Below are 26,486 nucleotides of genomic sequence, written 5' to 3'. Positions count from 1 at the left end.
CAGTGAGTGTCAGGAAGCCCTGATGAGCCCAAGCTTACTCTCTCTGTCTGTCTCTTTCTTTCATAAATCAATAAATTAAATTAAATATCGAAAAAAGTGAAAGCAAAATAGAAATTAGAAGATAAGCAAAAACTGGAGGAATTCATTAATAAAATACACATCTGAAAAGAGAAACAAAAGAAGGATCTTCAATCTAACAGCAAGTGTCTTAGGCATTCAAGTCCAATTCCCAAAAATAGAGAGCAAAGGCAAGTACCATTGTAAAATTATGAAAAAACTATAATATACATATGCCTTCTCCTTTCCTATAAAATTTTTACAAGAAATTATATATCATATTCATAATATATGGAACAATAACAGTACAAAGGAATTAGATGTGAGCAAAGCTATACTAGAGTAAAGAAATGACACAAGGTGGCAGTGAGATCCCACAGAGACTAAGAGGTAGAACAAGAATGGTAAGTAGGTAGATAAATAAAGCAACTGCATCTTTCTATCTCTTTCTATGAATATGTATACATTTATATATACACTCAGGCATGCATATATGCACACATGTGAATTATTTTGTATGCCTTACTATAGCCTGTTCTAAAAGACACAAAGTTACATAATTAAACCATAATTTTTATATTTCTAAAATGTACACATGTGATATGATACATATTTGAAGTACTGGGCCTTAAACCTAAGGCCCCTATAACTTAAGTTACACCTCCAATCTTGCATACATATTCATTTGCATTCACGTAAACCATTAGAGAAATGTTTAAGAATACTCAAAAATATGTCAAAATAATAAAAATGATTGAAATATCAGCCTTGAAAATTTACTTACTTAAAACGAAAGCACTCAAGTGACAGTACAGGAAGGAATAGGAAATGAGACTGAAAGAAAAACTAAAATGGCAGAAATAAATCCAATGACCCTAGTCACAACAGTAAAAGAAAATGCAACTGATCTAATCAGTCTGACAAAATGTAAAGCTGGATAAAAAGATAAAGTCCAATGAAAAGCTGCTTATAGGAGAATGCTGGAAGAATGATGGCAACAAACAGTTCTACCTTACTTAGCAGGGCATCAAGTATAATTTAAATTGCTGACTCAGTTAAGCAACTTCATATCCTTAAGTTGTTTGGAGATATTAGGAGAACAATTATCTCTCCTTATACACAGCCCATGTCCTACATCTACGAATTTAACTAACCTTAAATTAGAAATGTCCAAATATTGCAATTGCCCCTAACATACAGAATTATTTTTGTCTTTATTCTCCAAACAATATAGTATAACACCTATTTACATAACTTTTACATTGGATTAGGTATTCTAGCTAATTGAGAGATGATGTTAAATATATTAGGTGATGTGCATAGGTTATATGGAATATTTTAAAAGGGACTTGTGATAATAGGATTTGATACCTGATTGGTCATTGCAGAAGCAATATATCATGGATACTAAGGAATGATAGTATTTTTTACAATAATATTATACCATGTGTTTTATAGATATAAATGTTCAGAAACTATTGATTCTCATGAGAGTTGTTTCTGCTTAAATTATGACACATAATTTTACAACCAAATAGTCATGTTAAAACATCCACATGGACGGACACCCTCATGATAATTTTATTTCAGATTCTTAAGATTCCCCATATTATTAGTCACTAATCTGCTCAATTTTTTTGGCAGACTTAGAATATGAAACTGTCACATATGACAAAAATCTAAACAAAGCCTAGTAGGGCAAGTGGAGAAGAGATTGAGTTCATATGATAATATGTAAGACAACACTGAATACAACTTCTATTTATGAAGCACCAAAACTCTAGCCTATAATCTTCAGGGCATGTTTTACTATGATTATTTTCTTTGTATTTCAACCTAAAACAAGCCTCAATTTGTGCCTGTGTTAGGTAATGCTCTTCCAGAAAATAAGATAACATTTGGTATCATATACTGCTATGGGAATGGGAAGAATGATGACCCAACACTAGGAGGGAGAAGATATTTCATGGTCCCGGGGACAATTGACCAAAAGCTTGAATGATGAACCACAGAGATAAGTACAAGTCAAGATGAGTAGAGAGAAAGATCCTCAAGGTAGAAATTAAAGAGTCAGGGGAGAAATGCATCATTTTTCTCCTGGAACTATGTACTCATCATCTGGGAGGATTCGACCTTTATTCCTCAACTCTGCAGGTTGTTGGAGATCTCTATCTCTAACCTATTGCTGCTATAGTGCTTATTGCAGAATTTCCAAAGTACTCCCTAGAAATGACCAACAACATAAACAGTACTTGGAATACTGTGCAACATCTGCTTCCTGTTCAGGATTTGCAGGGTATTAAAGCAATGCTGTAAGAGCCAGGGAGGCATCCTTCCTGTTTATTGCTGTAACTCCATTGTCTGCACATGGCCTAGTTCTTGGTATTTGCTAATTGAATCACCTTATTAAATGATATGAAAATGTTGAAGTAAAAACAATTTAGCTTTGGGAAATCCAGAGGATATATCACATGCATTTTCTGCCTTTCTTGAAAACTTACCTATGTTACACCTAAAGTTTTCTTTGGGAAGCAGTAGTTTTCAACATAAACTGAGCTGGTCAGCCATTACAGTGGGTAATACCCTGCCTGATCTCTGATTTTCCACATTCCATTCACTGCTTATTCAGTTTCCAATTACTTTCACACTATATCCTGGTTTTAATCCCTTCCTAACTTTTTCTCATACTGTAACTTTCTGTTATTTATTCAGTTTTTAAATATATTTTAACATATATATGTATTGATCTGAGAAAAAGAGAGAGAGAGAGAGAGAGAGAGAGAGAGAGAGAGAGAGAGAGAGGGAGAGAGAGAGGGAGAATGGTACATCAGGGTTTATAGCCTCTGCAAATGAACTCCAGACATATACTCCACCTTCTGCATTTGGCTTAGATGGGTACTAGGGAATTGAACCTTGGTCCTTAAGGTTCGCAGGCAAGTTCCTTAACCACTAAACCATCTCTTCAGCCCCTTTATTTAGTTTTGAACTCATCGTGTTTCTTTAACTGTGCTTCTGGCCATCTCTCCTTGATCTCCATTCCACATATAGATGCCAGTTCTGGCTTCATATCCAAAATGTTTTTGCTGCACAGATACACTTACACTAACAATAGTACATTTCAGTACTATTTGGAAAATATTTGAAAATACCTAACATGCATTTGGCCTCAGTTTTTAAAATTTTATTTCTATTTATTCATTATTTGACAGAGAGAGAGAAAGAATGAATGGCCATGCTAGGGCCTCCAGCCACTGCAAATGAACTCCAGATGCATAAGGCCCCTTGTGCATCTGGATAACATGAGTCCTGGGGAGTTGAACCTGGGTCAGTTGGCTTTGCAGGCAGACACCTAAACCACTCCCATTTTTTTTTTTTTATTGCTCCAGTTTTAATCTCAAGAACCACACAAAAAAGGAGAAAATAAGCGGGGTGTGGTGGTGCGCACTTTCAATCCCAGCACTTGGGAGGCAGAGGTAAGAAGATTGCCATGAGCTTGAGGCCACCCTGAGACTACATAGTGAATTCCAGGTCAGAATGAGCTAGAGTGAGACCCTACTTCAAGAAACCAAAATAAAAAATAAATAAATAAAAATTTTAAAAATAAATAAAAAAATAAAAGGAGAGCATATCAAAATGACAAATCATGTATTACAAAATTTCTGTTAATTAATAAAAGTACAAAAATAAAATATTTGGCAAGCATAACAGCTATTGATCTCTCTCATGAAGGACTTTTAAGTATCTTCACATTATTGTGAATGTTGCAATGAGTGACTATTCATCACATCTACTTTCCTTTATAGTTTCTCAGTAGACCACATTTTCCACAGCTCCTGCAGAAATATTCTGAACATGCAATACACATAATACAGCTCTTCTGAACTGTGTTTCTTTCTATTGATGACCCTGTTCAGTGCTTGGGAGTTTAAGGGTTTTTTTTTGTTTGCTTGTTTGTTTGTTTTTGTTGTTGTTTGTTTTGTTTTTGGCATTTTAGCTTTCTCCTCATCACCTTGGTAAGTTGACTAACAAGCAGTAACCCAAGAAGAGAGCCGTAAGCTTCAACACAGTGCAGCCAGAACAATAAATTCAGGATTTTATTGAGGCACTAAATGGGGTCCTTACAGTGTACTCACTGAATATCTACCAAGAGAATAAATGCATGAATGACCGGGAAACTTGAGAGGACAGGAGAGGAGGGAAGAACTTTCAGAACAGGGAGACCAGCATGAATATCGATTCATGGATAGAAATGAGGGGTCAGGTTCTTGCATGGAGCCCTGGCAGGACCCCACATTGTACCCAGTGGAGATGAGCTACCTGGATCCCTGGAATGGAACAATGTCATCCAGACATCCTCCTTTGAGTACTGATGAAAGATACTTGTGCCTTTTTTGATATATTTTTTTTTTTTCATGACCAGAGGAGGAAGAAAGATTTGTTACCTGGATTTCTAACCAGATGGCAGTTATGTGGAGGTTCTAAGGTACATTAGACATTGGCCAGTCATTACATTTGGAACTAAGTGGCTGTTCTTCACCACTGTGCAATGGTGGCACATTTTTTAGGTCTTGCTTATTGGAGGATCAAAGGGCTTTTATTAAGTTATTCTGATAAACCAAAGAAACCAATATACCAGTGATTCAATAATCTGGGATTGACTATCAATTTCTTGATCAATTATGTGTCATGTGAAAACAGTGCTTTTTAATTAATATTTTATGTTTTATACAAACAATGCTAATCTATATGGTATTCAAAGGCTTTTTATGAACATTACCCTATTAATAATGTTATATCCTTAACAGAAATGGTGGATATTTTAAATAAATTACAATTATTTTCATCTATTAAGAGACATACAGGACTTTAAGCAACTTGGCCAAGGTTATAAAGCATGAAAATCCAAGTCTCTGATGAAGCTCAACTCCACATACCAGGGTTGAAGCCGGCATGACACATAAAATAAGACTTTTGAGGCACGAGACAGACTAAAGCTTACTTCAGTAGCCATTGAACTTGTTTTCTACCTCCTCAGGTGGCTACTGGTAGCTGACAAAGCTCTGCTATGTACATGTATCTGTGTCAGGCATGGGGAGGATTATTCAGATGCTTTCTTAGAACCCCCGTCCTCATGAAGCTCCTGTATGGTGAGGAGATAAAACACACACACAAATCATCACCTTTTAAGACTGGAGAGTTGGAATTATCCCATGCCAGCATCCAGTAAAGCACATTATCAGTGGAAAAACAGAAATGATTTTTCATTCTAAGTGTATGTTTGTTCACTTATTCGTTCCTCCATTAATTTAGTCACACATGTGTTCTAAATACTGACTGTGTGTCTGCTGCTGTGATCCAGGTAATACAGAAGTGATAGGAGCACAGCCCCTGACCTCATACTCTGGACTTGTGCTTTCAGATACAACAATTAGTGGCCACATATAGTTAGTGACATTTAAACTTAATTCATTAAAATTATGTAAATTCAGAGATCTAGGTCCTCAGTTGTACTAGTCACATCTCAGGTGTTTAGTCAGCACCTGTGATTTATAGTTGAATATCAGGGGAGAATATGCACAGGACATTTCCAGTAGGAAATTTCCATAGGAAATTCTGTTGTTTAGCTGTTGGCAAGTGGTGGCTCACAGGCCAGCTCTTGCCTGATTTTACAACTAGAATTGTACTGTGACACAGGCGTATTTGTTATTGTCTTTGGCTGCGTTTATACTACAATGGCAGAGTTGAATACTTGTGACAGACTGTTGGCTTGTAAAACTGAAAATATTGACTACCTGGCCCTTTTACAGAACAAAACTTGCCAACTCCTTTTCTAGAGGGATATTCAGATGCAGAAGCAACTTTACAAAGAGAGTAATGGTGAGTAAGTGAGGAAGGACGCTATGGCATAGACAAGATGGGGATCTGCCCCGCTTCAAGAGGAAAGAAGGCCTTCCCCTCAACAAAACAGTTCTTAAAGTGAGATCTGATGAATAGATTTCATCTACCCAGAAGAAGAAACAGCTTGGGAACTGCAAAACTGTGTGTATGTGGGTGCAGTTCTGCCCGCAGGACAGTGAGAGGTAGGTATAGCTGCTGTTGGTTGCAGGGAAGGAGCCCTCCACGTTGTATGTTGCAAGTGTCCCAGTGCCTAGGGCAGTGTCTGGTATATCACAGGTGTCCAACAAACATTTGATGGTTGAATGGATATGAGAATGAGTAAGCTGGAATGACTACATAGGGAAAATAAACCAAATTATGACCTGTTAAAGAGGAGCTAATGATGAGTTTAAGACAGCAACGGCCTGACGAGATATACACTTGCAAAAGTGCTCATGGTGCATGGTATGGAGGAACAGTAATCATGGAGCATCCATGTTCAGTAATTCACAATAATTCATGGGTGATAATGCTTTTACAATTAATTAATTAATTTGTGTGTGTGTGTGTGTGTGTGGGGCTACCGAGGCCTCTTACCACTGAAAACAAATGCAAGAAGTGTGTGCCACTTTGCATTCAGTTTTATACGGGTGATTGAGAATTGAATCCAGTCAATAGGCTTTACAAGAAAGTACCTTTAATCATTGAGGAATCTCTCTAGCTACATGAGTTTTTCATTTTTTAAGTTCCATATTCATGATGGAAGAAAACTCAATGTAACAAACTTGCTCAATTTGTTCTAAAATTCTGAAATTTTGACAAAAATCAAAAAATAATATAACCTCTTAGAGAAAAGAGGAATGAGCATGAGCCAACCTCAGGGACATATTTTTACCATCACAATGTGGTGTGTACTGTAGCTCCATAGTGCTTCGCACTCAATGGTTTACAGGTCAATTATAAAGAGAGTAGGGGTCTAGGAAGGTTCTGGGAGTCATTGGTAGAGGTCAGTGGACTGAATTCCAGTTGTAACAATGATTTCACTCGGAGTACAAATTATCCCATTTCTTCTAGCACGTATGGCCTAGTGCTTGGGTCCCACCTCAAACTTCCATTCCCTAGGAGTGAGGCTAAACAGGGGCCATTATTTAGCTGAGGAAGAAATTCTGAGCTAGAAAGAAACTTGCAAAGGATTCAATAACTGTTTATCCTGGAGTGTTTAGTAGGAGTTGTATCTTTGCTGCAGACACCTACTCCATTGCATCTCTCCCTCTTCATTGTCTGCTGTTGCATAAAACTTGGCTCAACTTTTGAATATAGAATGTGTTCTTAAGTGATAATGTGAAGTTGACTCTATCCAGACTCCCTGGCTAATTTTTTTTTCTCCATGGTAAACAAAACATGTTCCCATAAGTTTCTATATACCATTTTGCTTCTATACAAAGTTTATAATTTGTTTATTTCAGCCACTGAATAATTATCAGGTCATCATATGTGCTGCTGAATATGATAGTCCCTCTGGACTCTAGAGCTGCCTGGCTCAGTTGTCTTATCAAAACTTAACCAATAGAAGCACAACGCTTTAGAGAAAAATCCAGGGCCACTGGTCATCAACTCCCATGCCTAATATCCATCACTGATGGGATTTTCCCCTTTGCCATCAATCAGCCATTGGCTGACAAAAAGTGTTAGTTGCCAGGCTCCTATGTAATTTGTTATTCAGTGATGCCAATGGGTGTGGTACATATAAGAACATGAAACTGCCAATAGGCAGAAACTTTTCTTCTGTGTTGGTCACTGTGAGACATTATGCAAGGGGTTGCATCTGTTTGACTGTTAATTGCTTCATATTTAAAAATAAAACCCACAATATCATCAGTAGTAAAAATGGAGTGTCTTGAGGTTCTGTTCCATGTGTGAAGTTTAGCTTCTGATTAGGAACAAATCAAAAGCACTCAGTTTGAAATAAAACAAGGCTAACTGTTAATAGGCTTAGACTGGAGTTGGGCAAAATGTAAAACCAGTGGGGAGACCAAGTATGCTCTTACTTTTATATCCTTTTTCAGTTATTTTAATATTTTCTAAATGTTGGTCTGCAATTCCATTGTAGGAAGACATTTTCTAAAATTTTCACTGTTATATGGTAAAATTAGAAAATGATACATGCATACATGTTTGTATACATATATTATGCATGCATCTATATGTACATACATATGTATATACATATGTGCATATACATATCTTTTCAGGAACTATCTTTAATCAGACATTATGCCATCCCTGTCTTTTTTATTAATACTTTTATTTATTAACTTATTTATTTGAGAGCAGAGAAAGAGAGAGAGAGAGAAGAGAAAGAGAGAAAAAGAGAGAGAGAGAGGGAGAGACAGGTACACCAAACCCTTCTTGTCACTGCAAATGAACTCCAGGTGCATTTGTTACTTTATGCATCTGGCTTTATGTGGACACTGGGGAATTGAACCCAAGCTGTCAGGCTTTATAAGTAAGTGCTCTAAACACTGAGTCATCTCCTAGCCCCATTTCCATCTTTTGAGGTCAATGCTGTTTCTGATCTGTTTGTATGGATGGCACAGGCAGTAGATAATGGGTTACTATCACTTTTTGAAATGTGGCACAATAAAGAAGTTGGCACACTGGGGTTTACTTTATTGTTTTGTTTATATACTTCTGTGATATCCTCAAGTCTGGGTTCCACTGGGCAGAACTGATAGGCATCATCCTTCCAAGCTTTCATAATGGGAGCAAATCCAATTAGTCTCATCAAAAAATGTATTACCGTAGTCTATTAATAAAGTTCTGGAGATAAAGATAAATGGATTTAAGAGAGATGTATAGGAATTCTGGCTATCTGGTCTACCATGTAAAATCTCATTGCTGCTGTGCTACAAAAATCGAAGGTAGAAATCAAACATTATTCTTCATGACTTTTACCATCATACAGAATTTTTTTTTTTCAAGATAGGGGCATGCTCTAGCCCACGTTGACCTGGAATTAACTATGTAGTCTCAGGGTGGCCTCAAACGCATGGTGACTCTCCTACCTCTGTCTCCCAAGTTGCTGGGATTAAAGATATGCATCACCATGCCCGGTTTAAAAATTATATAAATTTTTTTAAAACATTAAAACTGTGGGTTTTTTAGTGAGTATAATAATGAAAATCATGTTTGTGTGTGTAGTGCATGCATGCATGAACATGTGAATGCTGAGTTAAGTTACTGAAGGACAAAAGTTCTGAGTTTGTATGTTCTCTGTTATTTTTTAACTTGTTTTTATTTATGAGGAATGAGAAAAAGGGAGAGATGGAGGGAGAGAGAAGGAGAGAGAGAGAATGAGTTTGGAAGTACCAGAGCCTCCTGCTGCTGCAAACAAACTCCAGACAAATACATCATCTCGTGCATATGGCTTTATGTAGATCCCTATGCTAGCATGCTCTGCAAGCAGGAACCTTTAATCACAGAGTCATATACCCATTTCATTTTCTCTGTTCTTATACAGTGCCATTGGATTTGTACACAATAAGGGCCTGCCAAGTATCTACTACAGCAAGTCATTTGAAACAAACTTTATCTTAGAGTCAGCATGTATAAGATTGAATCCCACTCTCTCCCCATTACTCAAGTAGCTATGGTGTCATGATTATTGTCAGCTCTAGATTCTCCATCCCTAACACAGGTCACTAGCACTCATTCTATCTGCTTCACTCATTCTATCTACTTACTGGACCACTGAAGATCCCATAAGATCTTGAATGTGAGAGAGTGATGCATAAAGATAAGGATCAGGGGCTGGAGAGGTGGCTTAGTGGTTAAGCGCTTGCCTGTGAAGCCTAAGGACCCTGGTTCGAGGCTCGGTTCCCCAGGTCCCACGATAGCCAGATGCACAAGGCGGCGCACGCGTTTGGAGTTCGTTTGCAGAGGCTGGAGGCCCTGGCGCGCCCATTCTCTCTCTCTCCCTCTGTCTTTCTCTCTGTGTCTGTCGCTCTCAAATAAATAAATTAAAAATTAAAAAAAGATAAGGATCAGTATAGCTGATGCTGTGTGTTAAATGGGTAAAAGTTAGCTATGTTTCTTAATAAATTGTTTTAATTTGGGGTTCCCAGAAACAGACTCTGTGAAACAGACTCTGTGTGTGTAAGGGTTTCAAATGAGAGTTTGCTTGGATGAGGATTCCAGGAGGCACAGGAAAAAGTGTAGTGCGGAAGGAGCCCAGTAAGTGATATGGGCAGGTGGGGCTCACTTCCCCTGGAAACCATAGGAGACACATCTTTGAGTTTTCCAACCTGAGGGTTGAGGCACCTGGCATATTTATCCCCTAGCTTCTTTTAGTCAAAGGTGGAGGGCAGGGCCATAAGGCTTATCTGGCACTTCTGCCGTACTGATCTGTGGGATATAAAAGGCTCCACATGCCCAGAAAGTCTTCAGAAAAAAAGGTCAAAAAAGCTGAGTGCTGGTAGCAAAACTGTGTCTATGGAACTGGTACCAGCCAAGAATGAAATTGTGCATGACATCAACCAAATCTATTGATGCCATCTTGATTCGCTACACTGCTTTTACTCAGAACCTTCACCTCTTCTTGTCAGTGTGCTTTAGCATTCTGTTTGTTTTTATTGAACACTTGTTGGTATCTGATTGTCATAATCTGATACTATTTCACCAAAGAAAGGATGAGATTGGGACTTGATTTACACAAGTATCAATGTTAATTATATGGTATTTCCCTCCTCCTTCCATGCCTGGAAATGTTTTTGGTTTTGCAAGCATTATTTATTTCTTCTAAGATCCCTGTAGGATAAGCCATTTTCCTCAGTGTTCAAATGAGGAAAATGGTAATTAAAGAGAAATTAAGCCTCTTGCCAATGGTCATAAGTATATTAGATGAAATAGAATTCTGTCCCAAAAGCATGAATGGGAAACACTGTTCCTAACTCCTATGTGGTGATTCACTCAGGGTGTGGTAATAGATTATTATGTGATGTAATGAATCAGAAGATACCAGTTCTACTACTTGTCAGCTGTGTGGGTGATTATCTGATCTTTTCAAACCTTGATTTCTTATGTGTGAGATATGAAAGCCTATTCTGAAGATTAATAGTATTTCAAACAGGTCAATCTATAACAATCCTTATGTGTGTTGTCATCATTAACCTCAATCCTTATTAATATTTCTGATATAATATCATGAGGTATGTAGCAAAGCAAGTGATAGATATCTTAGTATTTCTTATAAAATTTTATATTTTCTGTATGTTTGCAAACATTTATAATACAATATAAGAAGAAAACACATTTTGTCTAGTAATAAAAACAGACTCAGCTGGGTGTGGTGGCACATGCCTTTAATCTCAGCATTTGGGATGCAGAGAAAGGAGGACTACCATGAGTTCGAGGCTACCCTGAGACTACATAGTAAATTCCAGGTCAGCCAGGGCCAGAGTGAGATCCTATCTTGAAAAGCCAAAAAAAAAAAAAACAAAAAACAAAAAACAAACAAACAAACAAACAAAAAACAGACTCAAGGACCAGCCTGTATTACTATGTAGATGTTTAGGCAAACAACTTTCGTGTAGCTCACTTTATAATCTGCAAAAGGTAAATAGTAACATTTTAATCTTATATGGTGAGTTGAAGACTGAATATAAAAATGTATAAAGTCCTTAACTTTAGGTCAATATAAAAGTTTGTCAGATCAAATTTTAGAGGATTATCTCATCAAGGGAGTAACTGATGGGAAAACAGATTGTACTGACTTTTCTTAGATGTCAAATTCTAAGGAATGTAAACCTTTATTAGCTTCCGATGACAGGATTTTGTGTCTGATTTTGTGTTTCTTATAAACCAGGCATATTTCATTTTGTGTTATGAGGTAGTAAAAAATTATTGGCAAAAACAAAGAGTACTTAATTTCCATTTTTATTTTGCTCAAAAAGTTCTATTTTCTTTTTAATTTTTATTTATTTATTAGAGAGAGATGTGTGTGTGTGTGTGTGTGTGTGTGTGTGTGAGAGAGAGAGAGAGAGAGAGAGAGAGAGAGACTGAAAATGGGCCTGCCAGGGCCTCTAGCCACTGCAAATGTACTCTATAGATGCATGTGCCACCTTATGCATCTGGCTTACACGGGTACTGAAGAATTGAATCTGGGTTCTTAGGTTTGTAGGCAAGTGCCTTAACCACTAAGCAATCTTTCCAGCCCAGGTTTTACTACCTTAAAGCATATTTCCTGCCTCCAGCTTGGAGTATATCACATGGACTATTTGGAAATCCATACTAAAGTGTCTAGTCCCTTGCTACACAAAATGACTAAGAGACAGCAGGTTTTCTTCTTCCCTCCTTCCCTTCCTTTCTCCCTCCTCCCCTCCCTCCTTTTCTTTTCTTTCCCCTTCCTTCCTCCCTCCCTCCCTTCCTTTCTCCCTCCTCCCCTCCCTCCTTTTCTTTTCTTTTCCCTCCCTTCCTCCCTTCCTTCCTTCTTTCCTTCCTTCCTTCCTTCCTTCCTTCCTTCCTTCCTTCCTTCCTTCCTTCCTTCCTCCCTCCCTCCCTCCCTCCCTCCCTCCCTCCCTCCCTCCCTCCCTCCCTCCCTTCCTTCCTTCCTTCCTTCCTTCCTTCCTTCCTTCCTTCCTTCTTCCTTCCCTTCTTCCCTCCTTCCTTTTCTTCTTTTCTTTCCTCTTTCTTTCTTTCTTCCTTCCCTTCCTTCCTTCCTTCCTTCCTTCCTTCCTTCCTTCCTTCCTTCCTTCCTTCCTTCTTTCTTTCTTTCTTTCTTTCTTTCTTTCTTTCTTTCTTTCTTTCTTTCTTTCTTTCTTTCTTTCTTGTCTTTCTTGAGACATAGTTTCACTCTAGTTCAGGCTGGCCTTGAGCTCCAGATCCCATCTCTACCTTGTAAATTTGGGGATTACAGGTGTGTGCCATCATGCTAGGTTGAAGAGGGTAGCTGCTATTTACCATGATCTCCAACAAGGCTAGAAAACTTGTGACTTGACTTTGACAGCTTCTATGAAGCCTGAAGCCTGTGCATCTCACAGTAGGGATTTTCAAAGGCTTTGAAGACTAAGACATTAAATGGAAATTTAAATAACAAGTAAAATAGAATGAAATAAGATTTCAAACAACATACTAGAATAAATGTGTAGTTGTTATGCACTTCCCAACTATGATAGAACACTTACTATGTGGAGACTATGATCTCAGTATTGATGTATCAGTGAACAGCAGAGAAATCCCTGCTCACCTAGAGCTCACAATCTGGAGATGGAGTCAGTAGATACAAAATAGATGAATGTGTGTGGACCATGTATTGTTTATATGTATAAGTGTATGTGTGCAGGCACGAGGTGTTAAATGCTAAACCAAGGCAAAAGGGAAGGAAGGAAAGAAGTTTGCAATTTATTTTCTGTCTTGCAATTTCAGAAGGAATTGTGAGGCTAAGATCCTAGAAAGTGAAATCTCAGGAAAAACTTGAAGGAACAGAAGAGCAAGCCACATGGGTATCTAGGACAAATGTGCTCCAGGATCAGGAAAAGGCAGCACAATGCCACAGGTGGGAGAATGCAAAGAAGCCACATTGCAGAACAGTGAGAAGCTGGAGCAGAATAAGAGCAGGGAAAAGCATCAGGAGACAAATCAGAGACAGGAAAGTCATGAGGCCCAGAGGTCACTGTAAACAATTTTCATTTCTACTCTAAATGAAACAAGAGCTATGGAAGGCTTTGGTTGCAGGAGTAACACCTTTGGATTAGATTTCACTTCAACAGGGTCTCTGCCTATTGTGTTGTGAATAGTCTTGTTGATCAAGATGATTCTAAGCCATGACCATGAATTCTTTGATGTGTTTCCCATTGACAGGTAGAATGGCTCCTTTACTATGCATCTGCCAGGCATGTGTACAAATACTCCATTCCAGTCTGGAGTCCTGGGATGTCCATCCTTCAGCTATCATAGCTCAGTGTCAGACCTAGAATTGAGCAGCTCAACACAGAAGTAGATCTTTCTGGCCCAACTTCTTCAGTCCTGCCAGTTGAGCCATCCCAACTGAGAACCTATACATCATGGGACAGGAAAGCACGGTCTCTATGGTGCCTGCTCTGGATCGTTGACCAGCAGAATCCATGAGCATAATAAAATGGTGGTTGTTTTCTTTGTCACTACATTTTGGGCTGGTTTGTTATGTTATGTACTAGTAGATAAATGAACACAGAGGAGAGATGGGGTTCCTTCAGTAATCTATGGGAGAAGCCAGGAATGGTGGTGCATGCCTTTTTTCCCAGCACTTGGGAGGCAGAGGTAGGACAATTGCCATGAGTTTGAGGCCACCCTGAGCATACATAGTGAATTCCAGTTTTAAGAGAGAACAGTAATGGGGGACAGGCTTTACACATACACACCCTCAACCAGAATTTTCATGCTATTCCTTAAAAAATCTGGGTGATCAGGTTTGGCTAATACATATTGCCAAGTTTTTGGCATTTTGGTGAATACTCTTGTATCTAATATTTGAAATCCAGGCAAGATAAAGAACTTTAGTACATGGAATTAATTGTAAGAGTTCTTCCAACCTGCACATAATAAGTTGGTATCAATCTAAGAATACTTTCAAAGAGAAAAGTTTCTTAAAGAAAACTTTAACAAATAAATTCATTAGAGTCAGGCATTAGGCATACTTCAAATTATGTTTTTTTTTAAATTAATGAAACACTTGGACATGTACATCCTTTTAAACCAGCTCTTTCTTTTAGACAATGCAGTTAATCATAGACCTTGTAAGGCTGAATAACTTCATAAGTGGCAATATTCGAATGGCTGTGCTTTCACATTATTGATATTTCAGTTGATGTATTTGGATACATCTCCAAGTTAAGAGTTAAGCATAGAGTGCATATGGCTCCCCCCCCAAAAAATCACACAAAACAGACTAAAACAAACCTTTTCAGCTTAAGGAAAAGCATTTCTGCCAAAAGTTGAAATCAAACTTTACTCCTAATATACCTGTAAGTCCTGAATATGGTTACTAAAGGAGATTGCAAGATGAATATTCTATGCATTTTTAATTTTTTTGGTTTTATTTATGTATGTATGTATGTATGTATTTGAGAGAGAGAATGAGACAGAGAGAGGCAGATAAACAGAGAGAATGGGCTTGCCAGGACCTTTAGCCACTGCAAATGAACTCCAGATGCATGTGGGTCCTAGTGCATCTGGCTTACGTGGGTACTGGGGAACTGAATCTGGGTCCCTTGGTTTTGTAGGCAAATACCTTAATTGCCAAGCAATTTTTCCAGCCTTATTCTGTGCATTTTAAAGAACGACAATATCCACATGCCCAGTTTCTACTGCTGCTTCATAAACTACTACCATGTTAGTAATCATCTTTGCACAGAATGAACAAAGCCTATAATTTGATAAGAGTTCAGCTATATGCAATGCAGCTCCACACAGCATCAAAATGAGTCTACAGACCCTGGGACTTGAGGGATCTAGGTGGAAGCAAACTTTCTCACACACAGTGCATTGATGAGGCATTGAGGCTGGCAACACAACATTAGAAATTTGTTTACTTTCCACTTGGGCTTCTCCTTGTCTACTTGGATTCCCGCCAAGAATACTGTCTGAATCCCAAAAGTGGTTGTTCTAAGAAGACTGGGCAAAACTTCAAGGCTTCTTGAAACTGAATCTCAGAAGTCCCAGAGCCCCTTAGTCACATTCTAAGTAAGCCATTAGGTGAAACCCAATTCAAGGGGGCAGGGGTAGCATTAGCTTCTACTTGTCAATGAGAAATGTCACCAAGAAATTGCACTTATCTCTCATTTATCATGGCACCTGTCTAAGATATCAAAAAGTATTGTATGTGCTGGAGAGATTGCTTACTGTTTAAGGTGCTTGCTGGCAAAGCAAAAGGACACCAATTCAATTCCCCAGTACCTACATAAAGCCAAGTGCACAAGGTAGTGCATGCATCTGGAGTTCTTTTGCAGTAACTAGAGGCCCATTCTCTCTCATCTGTCCTTTTCTCTCTCAAATAAATAAAATAGTTTTATTTATGTATGCATGAGTGTGTGTGTGTGTGTGTGTGTGTGTGTGTGTGTGTGAGAGAGAGAGAGAGAGAGAGAGAGAGAGAGAGAGAGAGAGAAAGAAAGAGAGAGAATGGGTATGTGAGGGCTTCTAGCTACTGCAAATGAACTCCAGTTGTGTGTGCCCCCTTGTGCATCTGGCTAATGTGGGTACTGGGGAATTGAACCTGGGTCGTTTGGCTGGGGTCTTTGGCTTTGAGGGAAGCACTCTAACTGCTAAGCCATCTCTCCAGTCCAGAGCCACCTTTTGTGTATGCATCATCTTGCACATCTAGCTTATGTGCATTTTGGGGAGTCAAACCTGGATCCTTAGACTTTGCAGGCAAGAACCTTAACTGCTAAGCCATCTCTCCAGTCCAAAAAAAATATTTTTAGAAGTGTTGTCCTCAATGAATGGTGTATTCTGGGAGGCTATGTGTCCTCCAGAAAGCCTTCCAAAATGACAGGTGTTGTGAGTGACAGGGAATTGATTTCTAGGGCTCCCTTTGGGACCAAGTCTGAGTTCACATAACTTGGGGTCACAATGCATCTGTTCTATAACTCAGAATTAATTGTTCAAAGTGGATCATGGGAACTGAGAAGCTCACTGTCACAATGTGTCTATTTTATATATGATTTTGGTATTATTTATGAAGATAAACTCAAATTTTTATTAAGAACAAAAAAGCTAGCAAGCAAAACAGCCTACAAACTTGTAATTCACATCAGCGCTGCCTTTACTGTTGGATTTGGTGGGCTTCTATGTGAAGGTTGCAATGAATCTCACTCCCAATACTGTCCTGTGTTTAGAGAGGCAGTGTGAACCAGGAACAAATCCTTTTGATCTAGGATTTGGCAAGCCTAATCTCCAAGTCTTCATTGATACTTATAAGCTGGTGACATTGGTTAAGATGTAGAAGCTTCCTGTTTCCTCACTGCTGAAACAAGTCAAATAACTCAGAGGAATGAAGCGAGATGATGAACATAAAACACAGAATTGTTGGTACTTCAAAAGAGCTCATGCATGTCTGAGGTCATTCTAAGTATCTTTTTCTTGGTTAACTCACACTTTTTACCACAGAGTGATCTGTACTAGGGACTGCAGCAGGGTGTTCTTGGATAGTGTGCTGACTTACAATGAAAGCATAGGCCCTTTCTTTTCTTGTATGCTATTGGTATCTTATATAACTAAAATACAACAGTTCATAAAATAAGGATCTCTAGTCCTATTTTAATGAAGAGAAGATAATACCTAGCAGCCATTCATAATTTTGAGAGTTAAAAAAAAAAGGTGAAGGAGACAGATGCTGAGGTCTGAGGATACTCAACACTTAGCAAAGCAGAGATCCAGAGGTTCCTAAGAGCTCATCATGGAGTCAAGTTACTTTTTGTAATTGATTTTTATTCGTTGACTTTATTTTAATTTTTTTAGTTTTTTGAGGTAGGGTCTCACTCTAGCCAAGGCTGACCTGGAATTCACTATGTAATCTTAGGGTGGCCTCGAACTCACGGCGCTCCACCTACCTGTGCCTCCCAAGTGCTGGGATTAAAGGTGTGTACCATCACACCTGACTTTCATTGTCATTTATGATGCCTTTTATAACATAACTTTAAAATTTTTCTGTAGAGTTAAAATTTTCAGTTTCTTGTGTTTTCTGTTTATTTATCTTGCTTTAATGCAGTGATATGCAAACTTGATGCATCCCTTTCCTCTTTGCCAAGTTCAGTGGAAGGCTTTGGTTACATTGCTTACTAGCATCTATTCTTCTGCAGTGATTAGCTTATAGTCATGTGCATCTCGAGTATAGTCTATATATTTAAATTGTGTTAGACCTTTTTGAAAAATGACAGCAATCCCTTGGTAATACCCTTTGCATTATGACAATGCAGCTTGATTAACAAACATAATCTATTTCCCTTTGCTATGCAAGTAAGCTTCACTATAACTGACTTTGACAAATAGTTTATAAAGAAGCTTGGACCACTGCAGAATAATGAGACCACATAGAAAAGATGCCCATGTGAAGAAGATATAAAATACTCTGGACAACAACCAACACCACTAAGTATCTTATATACACAGTATGGTGGTTTGATTCAGGTGTCATATAGTTATGTGTTCTGAATGCTAGACCCCAGCTGGTGGCAATTTGGGAATTGGAGGCTTTTGAAGGTGTATTGTTGGAGATGGGCTTATGGGTATTTTAGCCAGCTTTCCCTTGACAGTGTTTGGCACACTCTCCTGCTGCTGTTGTTCACCTGATGTTGGCCAGGAGATGATGTCCACCCTTTTCTCATGTTATAGTTTTCTGCTGCCTTCATGGAGCTTTTTCTTGACTTTGAAAGCCAAAATAAACCCTTTGTTCCCACAAGCTGCTCTTGGTTTGGTATTTTCTGCCAATAATACAAACAAAACTGCTACACCCAGTGATGTGGTTTATGTGTGGTTTGAGTTTGACCCCATAGAGTTTATGTGTCAGAGGACTGATCATCAAGGGATCAGAGGTGTCAAATTTTTTGTTTTGTTCATTTTATTTTATTTATTTATTTGAGAGCGACAGACACAGAGAGAAAGCCAGATAAGGGAGAGAGAGAGAGAATGGGCACGCCAGGGCTTCCAGCCACTGCAAACGAACTCCAGACGCGTGTGCCCTCTTGTGCATCTGGCTAACGTGGGACCTGGGGAACCGAGCCTCGAACCGGGGTCCGTAGGCTTCACAGGTGAGCACTTAACCGCTAAGCCATCTCTCCAGCCCAGAGGTGTCAAATTTTGACAAATAGGACTCCGTGAGAATTGGAGCCTTAGTACAGTTGAGGACATGACCTCAAAAAGGATTTTGGGACCTCAGTCTTTCTCTGGCTTCCTTTTTGATGATGTGACCCCTTCTTCTTCCATGTACTTTCATCATTATGCTGCCACATCAGTCTTCATAGGAGCTGAGGCTGGCATAATACACTTGGGCATCTAGACTATGATCAACATAAAGCTTCTCTTTTCTGGAAATTGTTTGTCATTTTCTTACAGTTATTTTCAAACAGAACTCAAGAAGGGGGTTCATTCTGATAGGTGTACATGTAGATGTAGAAACAGAGTTGGAACTAGGTGATCTGCAGTAGGTTAGAAGACTTTGGAGGACCAAAATGCTATATATACACAGAGTGTCATGAGGATTTTGATGAGTGCTCAGAAAACAAGGGATGAGGAGCTAACCTCAGATGGAAATTATCTGATTGTAAATTATAGAGAAGGCCCTCCTTGTCACTCCACAACAAAGAACTTGTTTGCAATGTGTCTATATGATGAGACTTATGGATGGGTGAAATTAAGAATAATGGACTAATTCATGTAAAGGAAAATATTTCAAAATCATGAATCATTCCAGCTATGGCTTGAATGTTATTGCCCATCTTTATCCAGACTGACAGTCATGGAAGCAAAAGGAAGCAGAGAGATGATTTTTTTAACAAAAGTTACAGCTTGCACCAGGAGTGCTGGTGAATGCCTTTGATCCCAGCACTTGTGAGGCAGAGGTAGGAGGATTTCTGTGAGTTAGAGGCCACCCTGAGACTACATAGTGAATTACAGGTCAGCCTGAGCTAGAGCAAGACCCTAAGTTAAAAAAAACAAAAACAAAAACAAAATATAATAAAATAAAAATTTAAAAATATAGCTTGCCCATGGATGGAGTCAATATGGATCATTAGAAATGTCATCTTTACAGATGAAGGATATGAATAGCCCTCTGCCTTTCCTGTAAAGATGCTCATGAGGAGAGAGGATAAATCCTCTTGGGAAACCGTGGTCTAGCAAACAAAAAGACAGAACATTGTAGAAGTTAACAAAGAAATGGATTTAAGTAATAATGAAAACCTGACTCAGTACATTCTCAGGGCATATGAGGGCTAAAGGGGAAAAAAGCTAAGGTAATATTATTAAGCTCCACAAAGAATCTCTAGATGATTTCAGGAATGGAAATTTTTTGGCTCCCTGCCAGCCTTGAGGTTGGGATAGGAAGCATGTACACTGGAGTCAAAGTGTTCAAATTAGGCTATGTGGGAAGACAAGGAAGGAGATTCCCAGGTAATTTCCTACCAGGGATTTTCATTTTGTTTGTTTTGTTAACAGAATCTTACAAGTTCCCCCAATATATAAAATAAACAACTTTTTTCTGTGTGGTTGCAAATAAGCAGGAAAAGAAAGGACAAGAGGATCTTTGTAGAAGCTGGTAGGCTATGCATGCTATGCCATAGGACCTTAGACATGGTTGAATGCGTTTGGAAAACCACTGGCCTCAGGTACCGGTAAACTTTGGTGGATTGCTTTTATAAACAGGCAATATTTTTGGTCAAGACCTAGATTATAAAAGGCTCATAGGGTAAAACTTGTGCCTGAGAGCATGATAGTAAAGACAGCTTCATTTACACACCAGGGAGGGAGAAAAGTAGGCCCTTGTTTACTTCATTCTGCTATGATCTCAGCAGGATTTATTTTTGGGAAAAGAAAATTAAGCCCATAACTAAGTCTTTCAGTGTAAGCCAATTTCAATTTAGAACCACCTAAATACATCTTAGTCAGCAGGCTCTGGATGGATCATCAGAAAAGACAACAGCAGTCCTAATATTTTTATGGCTCCTAGGGAAGGCTCAATGGTCTTGAAGGTAGACTCAGGATTTTGTCTATCTCAGTTTCTAATCTCAAAAGTTAGAAACAATTTATAAAACCAAGATAAAGTAAAGAAAGGTAAAACAAGTTTTGAAGGTATCCACATTCAAATGAAAGCCCTGAGAATCAGAATGATCCAGAAGGTAAGCAGCATCTAGTAGAACAGGTATTTCAGGGGCAAGAGGCATGTTGAGCAGCAATCTGTGTGGATACTGAAGGATGAATAGATGGTAGGCAAATGCTGTGATTTCCCTCATGCTATGGCAGGGGTTGAGCACTTTCTCTTCATTCTGCTCCAGGTTTCAGATAAGTTAGCTGCAAGAGTTTATACCTAAGGTTTCTAGTACATACACCCTATCTCATGCTTTTTGTCAAGAGAGGAATACATATTAGGGACTATTCATTTTCACACACAAGCCAGGCTTTCAAATGCCACTTCTATGTCCCAACTAAACCAATACATTTATGTCACTAAGTGGAAGCAGGCTTCAGCCAGGCTCATTTGTCCCGAGTGTTTGGCACAATATAGCCTTGCCCCTGTGTGGGTGCTGGCTCCCTGGGATGTCTGAGTAAGTGGAGGATTGCGTTGGGTTCCTTGAAGAGTTTCTCAGTTCCCAACAATGAGTCTTTCTGGCTGCTCATGTGTGCTCCCAAAGGTGGGCTAGCACACTCGGCTGCTGTTGCTGTGTGCAAAGTGGACTGATGCCTCCATTGAGGACCCTCGCATACCCATGCTGTGCATGCTTTGGAATACTTAGGGGATATTTAGAATTCTTCTTCCCCAGCCTACCCCTTCAAACATTCTGCAACCAAAATAACGGGAAAATATGAAAGAAAAAAAAAACCTGACAAGGTTGTTTTAAAGATGCTACTTGAATTTCTGTGTGTCACATTAAACTTCACTTTCTGAAGTATTTATTTTTGGAAAGGAATGTCTGTGATGTCAAATCTCAAAGAGGGACTTTGGATTCAAATCAAATTGTGGGTGAAGACACCACTCATTGAACAACAAAAGGAACTTACTTTTCAATGAGAGTGGCATTTTTGTGGGCACGAGAGAAAATGTCATCTCCCACATAATCTCAACAAAACTTCCTATCATCTCCCCTTTCTCTTCTGAAGCATCAGGAACATAGCAGCAGGTCTTGGGAGAGCTTCACAATCTCTCTCTGCACCCACCTGGCCATAATGTGAGAGAAAATGAAGTAATTCTATATTTCAAAGCACTCAAGGCAGTGAGAGTCTGTATGTGTCCTTCTTGTATGAGAAGAAAGTCACTCCTTTATTTACATATAAACTTTAGAGTAGCCATGCATACAAAGACATTAGCTAAAATCCAGAGTAAAAAGAACACAGACACACAGACACACACACACACACACACACACACACACACACACACACACTTCACGAGAGGAAATTTGAAATAGGTCTGCCTTTACACAGCTTCACAAGAAGGACTAAAAAAGTTGGTGGCATTCACATTAGATGGAAGAGGTAGCTTCTTACCTGGGCTTCTTTCAGAATTCCATTCTTCACATAGTTTTTGCTTTGTGAGTTGTTGCTCTGTTTCTTATTACTGTGAACAGTTCCATTGAGAACAGCACCACCTCCAGGATTAGCCATTTGTGGAAAGTGTAGGAGTTTAGCAGGTTCTGCTTCAGAAGTCTCCTTGAGCTTTAGTTTTCCAGTAGCTGAGGAGATGGGGATAAAGCACTTCAGGGCTGAGCTTTTAAAGGAATCCTGCCAGTCAGGCTTGTCCAGAAGAGTCTCAGCCTATCTTCTCACCAGATCATTAATGCTCACCTTTCTACTCAACTCCAGTCACAGTGTGGATTCCATGGCAACATACCTGCTTCTAAAGCTACAGAGGGAATTTGTCATGCTAGTAGGCTGAGGAACCTTGGGGTCAGAAAAAAAATCCAGTGGCACACTGTAAGGAGGCGGGCTGGGAGGTGGAGTCTTTTAAAGACATACACACATACACAGCACACTCAGTCTTTACTGTATTGTTTGGCCAGTTACATGTTTACCTCTTTCATGTATCCTCTTCCTCCAGCATGCAATTACATGTTTTATTATAATTCAATCTCACAAGTTAGTATTTCTTTTTGTTAGACAATGACATTCAGGAGTGATTGCCAGGGGTAGAGGAATAACATGAGATTGGGAAATTATTGTTTAATGCATATACAGTTTCTGTTGGGGTAGAAGAAAATATAGATATGGGTCGGTCATTGTATGGAAACGAGAATGTATTAATGCCACTGAATTATAACTTAGAAGTGACTAACATGGTAGATGTTACTGCTGAAGACTTTGCAGTAATAAAATGATCAACACAATAATGATGTTCAAAACTTACATATATACTTATACACCACACAACATAAAACCAGTGAAATAATGAGACACCCTAAACAATTAAGAATGCCAGAAAGACAGAAATCAGGGAAACAGAATATTTGATTTATCCTCTAGAATACATTTTATTTTTATAAATTTCATTACTTTTTTTAATTGAAAACTTCCATAATTATAGACAATAAACCATGGTAGTTCCCTCCCTGCCCCACTTTCCCCTTTGCAACTTTACTCTCCATCATGTCCCTTCCCTCTCTCAATCAGTCTCTCTTTTGTTTCGATGTCATCATCTTTTCCTCCTATTATGATGGTCTTGCATAGGTAGTGCCAGGCACTACAAGGTCATGGATTTCTAGGCCATTTCTTATCTGGAAGAGCACATTGTAAGGAGTCCTACCCTTCCTTGGACTCTTACATTCTTTCCTCCACCTCTTTCACAATGGACCCTGACCTTGAAAGGTGTGATAGAGTTGTTTCAGTGCTGAGCACTCCTCTGTCATTTCTCAGCACCATGGTGCCTTCTGAGTCATTCCAAGGTCACTGCCATTTGAAAAGAGAAGCTTCTCTAACCAAAAGTGAGAATAGCATTAATACATGGGTATGAACATTAAGAGAAGTGCTTACTGGGCAGTTTGGTGATCATAGTATATACATTTAGCTAGATACCAACAGATGTTACACCCCTAGGGCTCATGAATTCCCCTGTAATAGGTATTCAGTATCAGGAAGGTATTCCCTTCCAAGGAGCGGGCCTCCAGTCCAAGTAGAGAGTGGTTGGTTTCTCCCATAACAGACATGCCAGTATTGCACCTGTTGGCTCATTTAGTCTAGCTGGCCAAATTTAAGGCTTGCAGTGTCCACTGTTGTTACCTCTACTGGTGATTTCTCTCTCTCTCTCCCATGGAACTGCATGCATGCAGCATAGCTTTTTCCAGCTTTCTCTCAGATGGTCTATAGGGAGGAGGTTTTCAGCTCTGCCCCAGCAGGTATTCTCAGTGACCTTGAAGCCCAGGTATAGAGTACATTTTCTTTATCACATGACCCTGAATGAGCCACTTGTCCTCTTTATGCCCCATTTTTTTCTATATATAAAATGAGACACATGTTTTGGATTTGTTTACTGACTCAGGTGTTGTGAGGCAGATGGTAGCCATTGAGTCCCAGTTCAGAAAGACCTATTGTTTATACATTAAGTCTTGTTCTCCCAATGCACCAACCATAAGTTATCTGTTTCTTTCCTTTAGCATCATAGGGTACTGTGAAGACATGGTTTGTCTGATAAAGTTCTTGCCAGGCTGTGGTGGCTTATGTCACTACATTATTGCTGGGGATATTATTATCTCAATATTGGGGGAATGGCAGTCAGAAGATTGTGAGTTCCAGGCTAGTTTGGAGTTCATAGTGAGTTTTAGGTTATTTGAGCTCTATGAAGTGAGACTCTCTTACCTTCTCTTGTAGCTCCCCTTCCTGTGCTCCTCATGCTTCCTCCACTGAACACAATAGAAGCTACAGTTTCTGCTCCCCTACATGGCTCCTGGAAACCAACGTCCCCTTCCCCAAAGCAAGAATAAGTCTTAAAAATATGTCCCCATTTTCCATTTTAGAGTTAACCACAAAGCTCTCTGACTTACCTTGTCCCATAGTAGACCATAAGACTGTCTTTCAGAAGGGATCCTATCCCACACCTTCAAGGAGTGAATGTTTTACAGAGGAAAAAGCTGAACAGACAGACCTTGCTGAATTTCCCCAATGAGTAAAAAATGGAGAATATGAAATGTATAAAAACGATGCTGGAGAGATTGCTCAGTAGTTAAAGGCAATTACTAGCAAAGCTTAACAACCTGAGTTTGATTCTCAAGCATCTACATAAAGCCAGATGCACAAAGTGGTACATGCATCTGGAGTCCATTTGCAGTAGCTGGAGACCCTGGCATGCCCATTCTCTCTGTCTATTTTCCTTCTATCTCTCTCTAATTGCAAATAAATAAATAAACAAATAAACAAATAAATTAATTAATTTAAAAAAACTAATGAAAATAATACCTCTCCATTTGTAAATTTAAAAATGGATAATCCTGCTGGGTGTGGTGGTGCATGCCTTTAATCCCAGCATTTGGAAAGCAGAGGTAGGAGGATCATCATGAGTTCAAGGCAACCCTGACTATTTCAGTTCAGCCTGGACTACAGCAAGATCCTATCTAGAAAAATTCAAAAAGAAAAAGGAAATGGATAGTTCCTGTGTCATTGGGTTATTTATCTGCAGGCTCCTGTGTCATGTAAAGCTACAATTTAACACATTTGTTACATTTTTCTCTTGTTAATGTGCCATGTCCCTGTCTTTTAGCATAGGAATGTCAGTCATGACTCTTTATGATGAATAGGAAGGGTACTAACTTCTCTTCTGTTCCTCCTCTGAACTAAGCCTTCCTTGGCATCAGATGCTTAGAAAAGAAATACACTTATTGGATTAATGGACACAATGTACAAACAAAACAAAATGATAAAATTGCAACCACTATCAGAGCTCATTTCCCTGTTCTAAGCTCTCTTGTTTTCTCTTCCAAAATTAAGTGACTTTAAGAAGAGATGGCCACAATGTTATTGTGACCATGATTCTCATGCAAGAGTTCCTCTTTTTCCAGCCCAAGAAGGGCGAGACAAATAAGACATTGTCTTGGAGAAAATAATGAAATTGAGTTAATACTAAGTATGTTCAGCTCAGTTTGTTTCCAGCTTAACCTTTTTACTGCCTCTCCACCAACCCGTGTTATCATACTGGAATGAACTTTTTACTGATCTCTTTCTTCTGTGCCTAGTGCAGTAGGTGTTCAGAGCCAAACTTTTGTTGGCTTGTTTCCTATAAAGTATTATACAATGGAGAGATAAATAAATGGGGAAAAGTGCAGATTATTGTTGGCTTGACAGACTGCTTCATGCTACTCTTAAAATGACAAGGTGAAGGCATTGTGATATTCTGACTGAACTGTATTGTTCTATACAGAGCTAATGATAATGTTATTGATATTGGGAATTGAACCTAGAGTCTTTCTCTGGATATACACACACACTGTATTGTGGTGCTATTAGCTCAGCCCCCAGAATTATCTTTTAAGTAAGATTTTAAGATAAATCTGATTAAATTGAGAATAATAGATAATGCTTTTGTTTTTTTCTTTCCTTCTTCTTTTCTGTCCTCTCTAACATTTTCTTTTTCTCCAACCCTTCTTCTTCCTTCCCTTTCTCTTTGTATTTTCTTTTTACCATAGAACAAAAATGTCTTATATTATTTTAAAAAGCAAACCCATGGCCACTTTTTCTCTGCTAATTATAATCTGCCAGGCTTGATAATCACACAGACCTTCAGCACATATCACATCATGATCTTACTCTTGAACATTTTCCATTTTACTCTCCACATTAGAGTATTTACTTTGGCACATGCACAAAACCAACTTAACTCACCAAGT

The 26,486-nt window shown here is 38.8% G+C and overlaps 1 protein-coding gene across 2 annotated transcripts in view; it reads right to left on the bottom strand.

Annotated features, from left to right (window-relative positions):
- The window catches only part of Sptlc3 (serine palmitoyltransferase long chain base subunit 3), a 125,654-nt gene extending 103,166 nt beyond the window's left edge, over positions 1-22,488 (bottom strand). For both annotated transcript variants that reach the window (XM_004661452.3, XM_045157132.1), the window contains exon 1: positions 22,165-22,488. In XM_004661452.3, coding sequence (XP_004661509.3) covers positions 22,165-22,281 — 117 coding nt within the window. In that variant the 5' untranslated portion in view covers positions 22,282-22,488. The remainder of the gene's footprint in view (positions 1-22,164) is intronic.
- Positions 22,489-26,486: the final 3,998 nt, after the last annotated feature.

This window comes from Jaculus jaculus, chromosome 8 (assembly GCF_020740685.1).
Source record: "Jaculus jaculus isolate mJacJac1 chromosome 8, mJacJac1.mat.Y.cur, whole genome shotgun sequence".
Lineage (NCBI taxonomy): Eukaryota > Metazoa > Chordata > Mammalia > Rodentia > Dipodidae > Jaculus > Jaculus jaculus.
Note: the sequence above shows the minus strand (reverse complement) of the source record. Positions and strands in the feature narration are given on the sequence as shown.